The 10,156-nt window shown below is 27.8% G+C and overlaps 1 protein-coding gene across 1 annotated transcript; it reads right to left on the bottom strand.

Annotated features, from left to right (window-relative positions):
• Positions 2,602 to 3,400, bottom strand: LOC110269276 (probable WRKY transcription factor 19). The gene is made up of 2 exons (XM_021116992.1): positions 3,056 to 3,400; positions 2,602 to 2,898 (listed from the first exon to the last, which is right to left on the bottom strand). Exons 1-2 carry the CDS (start codon positions 3,290 to 3,292, stop codon positions 2,602 to 2,604), a joined length of 534 nt encoding a protein of 177 aa, XP_020972651.1. The 5' UTR covers positions 3,293 to 3,400.

The following is a 10,156-nucleotide window of genomic DNA, read 5'->3' as shown; positions in this document are numbered from 1 at the left end:
AACAAAATAATAATAATAATAATAATAATAATAATAATAATAATAATAATAATAATAATAATAATAATAACCTCCGTTTCATAAAAAGACTAATAATAATTAGTAATAATAATAATAATAACAACGTAACAATACTAATAATAATTCAAATATTCCTAACAACAACAATAATAATAAAAAATTACCTCTATTGACATATTCAGGAAATTTTGGAACATGCATGGCATCAAGATTCAAAGTATATATAAACGATGGCTCTCCCAATGGATGTTGATTCACTAGTGCATTAGCAATATCTGCTACATCTCCCTCAACTGATATATAATCTTCTTCCACATCTTCAGTTGGACCAACAACTTCATAATTACCTTCAAATTTTTTATCACTTTCGGTATTATAACCCATCCAGTCTATATTGGGTTCCGAAAAATCAATATCTTCAATTTCTTCGAACTTAACATATAACTCGATAAGTGAGGCTCGTGCTCTAGTTTGATGGTAGGTCGAAAACATTCCTTATATACTAGCTTCATCAGCCACGTGCATTACTTGAAATTGAACGAAACCACCAAATACTAACACAGGCTGCCTATATAAAATATTGGTCACTCTCTTCCGGCCTTGCTGACCTACACTCTAACAGAGTACACTCTTAAGTCCTTCATATGTTATTGAAAGAGGAACAATAATAACACATAGATTCTCACACAAAAAACTCACACCCTCATGTGTATCATACAAAATCTGATCATTGAAATATATTTTTAAACTAACATAACTCTCCATTTTATATACTTATTACATTTACCCACAACTTATTTCACTCAACAGGTGCAGAACAACTTCAACTGCTAAAGAATGAAGAACAACTTCAGCAGCTAAAGAAGTAAGAACAAATTCAACTGCTAAAGAAGAAAGAGCTCTAAGCTCTCTGGAAATTTGAAGGTAAATAACTTTGTGTTGTTCACTTTCTACTCTACTCAATGTGTTTCTCGCATAACACTAGCATACCTTATATAGCTAATTTTAAATTTTTTTTATTCATACTTATACTAAACGTCACCACCATTTTGACCATTTTCAACGGTAAAATTTGTTTCAACACAAAACGGCACCGCCGTTTTCTATTTTTAAATTAAAAATTTTTTGCCTCCTAGACAAAACGGCAATGCCGTTTTCATCTATGCTTATTTTTTTAATTATTTATTTCTAACAAAACAGTAGTGCCGTTTTGGTTTTATTTATTAAAAAAATTTAAATCATGTACAAAACATCCGAGACGTTTTGTATCTTCTGACAAAAAATTCTTTCTCTCCTATAATAATATTAAACTCACCTAAAGAAAAATATTAAAGAGAAACACACATTTTCACAATATTCAAAAAACTCAGCCTACCTGCTCTATACTATATTGATGAAATTTACAATTTAAAAAATTTTAACCATTTTATGATATAATATTAAAAGCTACAATATGAGAAACCATATTTAAATTTACCCTAAATTATACTCACCCTGAAATTTGTCCGAATTACACCCACCTCAAAATTATACTTATAGTGGTGGAAAGTAGAGCGGAGTGGGAAGGCAGGATGGTGGTTTTATAAGAAAGGAAAAAAAAAAGAGAAATATTGTAGTATGTTATATCAAAATCTATTTATCTATCTATTTATCTATTTATTTAGCTATCTATTTATAATATATAAAAACTGATATCAACTCTTTTCACAATGAGTTTAAGCCATCTTTTTTTATTAATGATGTTACATCAGTAATTCTAATGACTTGGCAAAAGATGAAAATCAACCAATCATTATTTAGTAAAATAAAATGTTTTAAAAAAATTAAAACAAAAAACTCTTATCTATTATTATTCAATTGAAACATCAAGTACTAATTAAATGCAATAAACATACATTAAAAGTGGCATAATAATAATAATTGTAAAAAAATTTTCAGTTACAAATATTCAAATTTTACAACTTATAGTCTTATACATATTAAGACTCTTACTATTCTTCATTTCTTAATCTCTCATACTAATTGTAAAAAATTTCTTAAATTTAATATAATATTTTTATTTACAAACAAACAAAAAATGTAAGAAAAGACAAAGTGTAGCAATTAATGCAAAACGAAAAATAAAAAAAATGAAAATACAGTTTTATATAACTCTAATATAAATAATTTATGTCTTTTTTAAAAATAAATAAATTCAAAATCTATTTATAATATGTTCTCTAACATATTTTTAATATAACATTTATTAAAATACACTATATATTATAAATAATCTACCTCTCCGCGCATTGCGCATGTCTCACTCTAGTTAAATAAGTAAACTAAAGAAGTTTAATGCATGTTGGACAAGTACATGCAAGGCAAGTGTAAATATAATGTACAAATATCAGGTGAGGTGGCTTACCTAAAATTTATTATTTAAAAATATTACGTGCACACAAAAAATAGTCATAATATATTTGTGTATAAATATATTTATAATTAAATTTATTTTTAATATGTTTTTTGTATTTTAATGTACAGTCTGGTGAGTGATTTTGGTGAATGATTTTAAAATACACCTAGCATAATTGTTTATTGTTACATCATAAATAATCGTACCTGCCTCTTCTTCCATACTAGCTGGAGATTGCTATATCTGAAGTCAATGGCAACTAAGTTTCCTTGATCAAAACCTATAGTTGTATATTCTGAAGAACATCCATGCCAGGACAACCATCGAAGATCGGTTGAGAGGTATTTAAAGTCTCCATCGAGTTGTACACCACCAAGTTGAAGCAATCTTAGTCTCTTCATCTTCCTAAAAGCATTGGTCTTCAAATGAATTGGTTTCATCCTTGACAACTTCAAAGCAAGTCCCTGAATAGCTTTTGTTCCCTTTAAAATAAAATAAACAGAAAAACAAAATGCCATGGTTAGATAATTATTTGTAGCCTCTAGTGAGTTTAAATGATATTTGAAACCCAATTTCTTATTAGGATCCAAGAAACAATATATAACTCAAAAATCAAATAAAAATCCATGAGATTCATACCATGTCTTTTGATAAGACATCAAGAACTTCTTCTGGATTCCATAATCTACTGCGTTCTTCGGGTAAAGGTAGATTCTCACGAATGATTTCTCTTCCCATATCTCGCAACAAATAATGCATTCTAAGTTTGTTCTTAGAGTCAATTGTTACAAGAGATGGTTCCCTGAGAACACTGATCCCAATTTCAGTAGAATATCCACAGCCATTCAATATATCAATTACTTCGTCTTTGTCCATTCCGATAAAGAAAAAAGCTATATCAAGGAATATTTCCCTATCTTCATCATCGTTTAAACCATCAAAGCTTATTTTCAGCTTCTTTTGTATTTGCTCATTGGGAATGTTTTTGAGTTTCTCCAAAGCACTTATCCACTCTTGTATTCCCCTTTTAAACAAACTAGAATGAGACACGGTAAATTAATGATAGTATATAATAAATATTAAAAATTGTTATATTTTGTAGAAATAAATTAAATATGTGTAAATTGAAGTTAAATTTAGAGGGTGTTTTATTTTAAATAATTTGTAGTACAAAAGATTTGGATGTTGGAATTGTACAAAGTGACATTTTTATTTGGTGGTTTGATTTTTGCATTTGTTTTAGTTGATAGACTTAGTCATCTTATTTGGTGCTCGTCCTCCTTTTTTTTGTTGGTTGTTAGAGTTGGTGCTTTCTTCTTTTCTTACGAAGATATGTTCTTTATAAATTGTTGAGTTTGATGCACTTTCTATTGTATTATTTGGTTCCGTCTTTGTATGTATGTTCTTCTTTCGAATATGTGTCTTGAATTTGTATGGTTTTCTTTCTCCTTAATCTCTTGACGGGGTGGTACTTCAATGTCATTATTTTTCTGAAATGTCATTAGATTTGAAGCAGTTGTGCCCAATAAATTTTTTTGCGTCACCATCAAATAGTGCAAAAGTTGTTGTAACACTTTGATCTAAAACCTTTAATTGAATTCTGAACCTAAAATAAGTATTGGGCTAGCAACTAATAATTTGATAGATGAGATTATGAAAAGTATATAGAATTACTTTATTGTTGGATATTGTGGTGTTTGATTACATGTGCCACAAATGTAGTTTCTTTTTTTTATATGATTTCTTCTGACACTTTTTACATTTAACATAGTTCCATTCTAATTTGTCATCAATTTCATTTATAGTTGCTAAAATTGTGAAGATCTTTTCCTATTCCAATATTCAATTTATGTTATCATTAGGTATATGGTATTTGAGTAAGTATGAATGTATGATACATGTTGTGATTTTTTTTTTGTCATACCTGATCATCAGATTCTCATTGCATAGCCATTAGATCTTGGATAGTTATTCCATTTCTAATCGTTCTGGTCTAAAAGAATGATGCTCTATTGAGTAAGTTTGAGATGTGCAGGTCGGAAATAAATTTTTTGTGCTAAATTTGATGTTATGTGAAGGAATAGTGATAAGAGACTTATATATGTAGTTTAAATGGTACGGAATTTAAAAACTTATAACGTAAAATTTATTATGATTAATAATATTATTATGATATTTGTAATATGGATGTTTATTACGTTATTTATAAAAATTAATAAATTAATTGTTGCGGTTATAAGTTTATTATATTGTTTATAACAGTAAGATGTAATAAATATAGGAATATGAATTCAATGTATTTGGAGGTTACAAATTTATTGGATTCTATTTTTTAGTTTTTTATTTGTATATTTTTTTTGTTGATTTAAAAATAATAGTTAATTTGGCAAGAATTGAGTGGTTGATTTTAAAGTTGTGCCAAATAATAATTATTCTAAAGTTGGCAATGCAATTGACGTAGTTAATAGCCTAAACTTATGGGGTTGCGGTCAACATAATTATTGTAATAATTATATATTTAGATTTGTATCCATGCATGATGCATCTTATATGTACAAATATACGCAACAAAAACTAAAAGTTAAACATTTTTAGTTAAAAAAAAAAGAAAATAGTTAATTAGTGTTTTGAGGTAAACATGCATGCATGATGCATCTTATATACTACGAATGTATCTAATATGAAAATGTATGTCTAATATCATATATTTTTTGGTTTCGTTTTGATACTCTTTTAATAAATTTGTTTTTTTTTTAGTTTTTAAATATTCTTTTCAAAATTTATATTGGTAAAATAAAATAGAATTTGTTTTTAATAATAAGTAAAAACTACAATGATAATTCTTTGTACCTACTACCTAGTGTTACTTCTAAAAATTAAAATAATTACTTTTTTTACCAAAGATACAGAGATTCGAACTTGCGACCAATATGGGAGACTGTGTCATTTGAGGTATAATTCATTGGCAAAAATTAAAGTGATTATAATAAACATAATTATAATAATAAAATATAATTTTCAATTTTTAAATTTTTAATTTATATATTAATTGTTGCGGTTATAAATTTATTGTATTGTTTATAACGGTAAGATATAATAAATATAGGAATATGAATTCAATATATTTGGAGGTTACAAATTTATTGGATTCTATTTTTTAGTTTTTTATTTGTATATTTTATTTTTTTGTTGATTTAAAAATAATAGTTGATTTGGCAAGAATTGAGTGGTTGATTCTAAAGTTGTGCCAAATAAGCAATATTGCTGACATGGCATTAGTAAGAGGAAAGAAATGTCTCAAAAATAATGTGGTGCATGCTTATGTATCTACTTTTATATATTAAGAATAGATGTGATCCAAGAACCTCAAGTGCTAACGCCGTAAGTGTAGTAGGCTAAGAAAAGTAAAATTTAATTTGTTGCCTAGATCTAATTATAAGTTTTCCTTCTAACCTCAGATATCATTTTTTAAAAAACTTTTGCACATACTTTTTCCCGAACAATGTTTCAATGCACACTCTTAAAGGTTTTAGAAAATTTTATGCTTGTTGATTTCTATTAAATGTATATCATTAAATGGTTTTAATTTATGAAGCACCAAGTTAATAATTCATGTAAGTCATTCACTTTTTCTGGTACCCAACTTTACAAAAATTGTTTATGTAATGTGAAATTGATGACAGGAATGTAAGTATTGGCTCCAGAGAGGATGCAACAAGAGGTGCACATGACTTTTAGGATGCTATTAAGTAGTAGAATACATTTTAATGATAGAATCAAAAAATCTTATTCAAGTTATGTCTGATTAATAATCTAAACTTTTCCACCTAAGAAGATTGAGTTCTACATACTAATGAGTATAAAGGAGATTGTGCATATCTTTGTATAGCATTTTACTATTCATGTTTGATCCGAGGCTCTATAAATAATGTATATAGTTCAAAAATCCTTGCAAAAAAAAAATAAAAAAATAAAAAACTTTTCTTCTTGTTTGAAAGCTCTAATTCATTTTTTTCTAAATAAATCAAATTCAAAATGTAATCGTTTTCTTAAAAACTCAAAATCAAATCATAAAATCCTTAAACCCAAATCTTTCTAAATAACCACTTCGAATGAAGCCTCCAATTTTCATAAAAATTTCAGCAACATCTCCTCTAAAACTTGAATTTCTGTCACCCTTTAAGGGTACCAACCACCAAACCAAACATCTCTCAGTCATTCAAATCATTTTCAGTATCAAATTATTTTAAAATCAAACCAATTTCAATATTAAATCTTTTTCAAAAACCTACCAACTTCAATAACAAACCGTTTACAAAATTGAATCACACATCTCTCAACCAATCCATTCAATTCAATATTTACAAACCCACCATCAACCCTCAACACATCAACAATCATTATTTTATACTCATCAATATCACAATTCAACACATACAAATTCACTCATCCTTTGTACACACATTATATACCATATACACAATCCATCAATAATTCATTCAGTTCATTCTTATCTTAAGGTCTTTTAGCTAAGTTTTCACGTGACATTAAATATTAACGACGAAAAACCAAAACCATACCTTGGCCAATTCCTCCCTAAGCTTGAAACTCCTCAAAAACCTTTTCTTTCATATGCTCCAAGCTTCCTGATGGTTTCAGTGGCTAAGAGAAGGGGGGGTTGAATCTTAGCCCCTTTTTCGCTTGCTAGAACTTGCTGGACTTTAGATGAGACTTTTCTGTTTTATCTCGTCCCTAGTCACGAGACATTTTCATTTTGTCTCGTCACTTGGCATGAGACATTTCTGAAGTTGCATCTTAAAAACAACAGAAGTGAAGTAGGAGAGAGAGAGAGAAAACTTTTTTTTTTTGTTGTTGCCATCATTTTGATGGACTTGTAGCTTATCCTCCCTTCCTTTCGGTAGTTTGCATTTGCTTCCATGGCTACCAATATTTCCTGTGTAATAACCGAAGAGAGAAGAAGAAAGAGATGAGAGAGAACAGAGAAAGTAAAGAAAAGCAATTCAAAACAAATTAAATGAAGATAGCTTGCTTTTACTTCCCTGGGTGGCGTGCAACACTAATCATAATGATTCCCATCAAATCAAAGTCAAGTTCTCTCTCATAGTTCCAAAGCTAGCATATTAAATTTGAAATCCATTTTTAGCAAGCAATAGAATCCGTTGGAAGCTTCATGGATTCGGTTAATGCATGGAAGCATTAATAATTTGGGCTTGGTTGCAATAAGGATTACTCTTGGCCCAAATAAAAGCATTTGCTTTCCTGATGTATATTGGATTCAGATCAAACATGGGAAGCTTACTTTTGGGCTTGTAACAATGTTAATCTAGCCCAATAAATCATTACAACAATTTAGCCATATATCATTGAATGTTTTTGAATCAATGCTGATTTGGAAAGCAAATTCACACTTGGGCTGCAGCATTTTATTTTATTTTCGGCCCAATTCAATTCCTGCATTACAAAATTATTAATTAGCATATAATCAAATAACATTGTATTAATAATTTTGTAATTAGATATTTTAACAATGTTTGTTCATCACAAAAATTAATTTGGAGTTTTCCAAACTCATCACTTCCAAACGTCAATTCCTCAAATTTAATCACCCGAATTTCGTTCCAAACCGTCCAATTAAACTCCAAATCAACAAGAATACAATCTAATTTACACAAAATCACTATAATTATCATAGGGTTCACTGATTCAATGATTCACAAGGGTTTAACAGTTTCTTACCGTACCCATAGATCAATAGGACAAAACACAGTGATTATCCGCTGCTAGAGTTCACCTAAACCATCAAAATTATTCAATTACTCAATACCTAAACTCAAAACCCACGAAATTAAGAAGAGAAAGAACTAGACGAGAAATACAAATTTCTTACCACTTTGTTCAGATAGAATTGAAGAGAATTACGAGACGAACACGTAGCCGCTGACGACTCGTCAATCGGAGCTCCTAATTAAAAGTTATAATCGATTGAAAATTGAAAGTGGGTTACGCACGTTAACTCACTTCTTTATTTAGTGTACTTCTAGTGAAATAAGGAGGAAGAAAAGGGCTAAGTCATGTTTATATAAGCGGGCCTTGGGTTTAGTTTGGGTTCTGTTTAATTGATTCGGTCTGTTGACTTAATTTTAGATTAAAATTTTTAAAATTAGTGTCAAAATTTGTATTTTTAATATTTCTACTTTCTTAAATTATAATTTTTTGAATAATAATTAATTTATTGACTAATTATTTATTAATTTTCTGGAATTTGCAATTTGTATTGTATGTCTTGAAACATGCATCTAATCTCATTCTCATAAGTCATAATTTAGTTTACTGATTAATGCAACTAAACTCCTTCTCCTTCTCTGATCTCTTTCTTAGCAAGTTTACTGATTAATGCAACTAAACTCCTTCTCCTTCTCTGATCTCTTTCTTAGCAAGTATTATTAGTATTAGAAAAATGTAGTTTTATATTTGATTTATTATTTTTTGTTTTGTTCACAGAAAAATTATTTTAAAGAGGAAAAAGAACTTAATTAATGTTATAAAATTTGAAGATCAAATGCCAGAAAGTAAAAGTCATGAAGTTATGGACATAATAATAAACATATATGCTACTTAATTATTTCAACTTTTTTGTTATTGAATATTTTGTAAAAATGATATAGTTAAAGGTTGTTATGACTTAAATTGGTATTATGGTATTTTACAATAATGATGTAATGTATGTGAATTTTATAGAATACTTTATGAATCGAATTTGATGGTAAATGTTTTATTAGTTTTCTTTAGTAATTTGATTCAAATAGTTAAGGTTATTTATTGACATTAAATTAAAAAAAAAGTTGGAATACTAATTTCAATGCAATATGAGAAAACCATTGAAAATAAACAAATACATAACTACAAAAAATTATTGTCAAAAGTCACAAAAGATAATGATATTAAAATTATTGTCAAAAACAACTACAAAATACGAATAATATTAAAACCGTTCTTAAAAAAAAAGCATAAAAGGTAACGGTTTTTAAACAGTTGTCCAAATTAGTAATAAAGTTACAACGGCATAAAACCGTTGTGTATCTTGTTACAGTTGTAAACTGTTGTTTAAAAATTATTTTAAAAATTATGGTCTATTAGGGTAACAAGGGAAACGATTTTTTTTATTGTCGTTGCCTTAGGTAAAAAATCGTTGCCTATTAACATTGTTAACAGTCGCATATACCACAGGTTAAAAACTGTCGCCAAAATATTACTTAAAGTTTTAACGATTTTTTTTATTTACGGCAACGATTTTTGACCGTTGCAAAAATCCTTATTCGTTGTAGTGTTTTTTATGAAAAATAAACTATAATGAAGCGAGTCGATAAAAATATCAAATTTTGTAAATTTATTTAAAAAAATATATAATAAGAGATCATATTTAACTAAATAATTAAAAAAAATAGAAAACATCCATTAACGAATCACGACTACTTCATCCGGAAAAAAATTCCCTTTCCATTTATTAGTGATTAGACTATATATATGTAAATTGAGGAATTTAATTTAAATCGTATCAGTTACCACAAATGACTTTCTTGCACGACCGAGACACATAAAAAGTTGGGTGAACTGATTCAGTGCTTTATCACATAAATATAGAAATTGAATTTTTAATTAATTAATGTTAATTAATTTTTTAATTATCAAACTTTTTATTTAAAAATTTATAATTTATAA

Source organism: Arachis ipaensis, chromosome B02 (genome assembly GCF_000816755.2).
Source record: "Arachis ipaensis cultivar K30076 chromosome B02, Araip1.1, whole genome shotgun sequence".
NCBI lineage: Eukaryota > Viridiplantae > Streptophyta > Magnoliopsida > Fabales > Fabaceae > Arachis > Arachis ipaensis.
Note: the sequence above shows the minus strand (reverse complement) of the source record. Positions and strands in the feature narration are given on the sequence as shown.

Bases quoted from the DNA above. Each gene is read 5' to 3' on its own strand.
- LOC110269276 (XM_021116992.1), bottom strand. From the start codon at position 3,292: ATGGACAAAGACGAAGTAATTGATATATTGAATGGCTGTGGATATTCT. The intron at 2,899-3,055 runs GTATGAATCTCA...TTTATTTTAAAG, and splicing joins ATGTCTTATCAAAAGACATG to GGAACAAAAGCTATTCAGGG.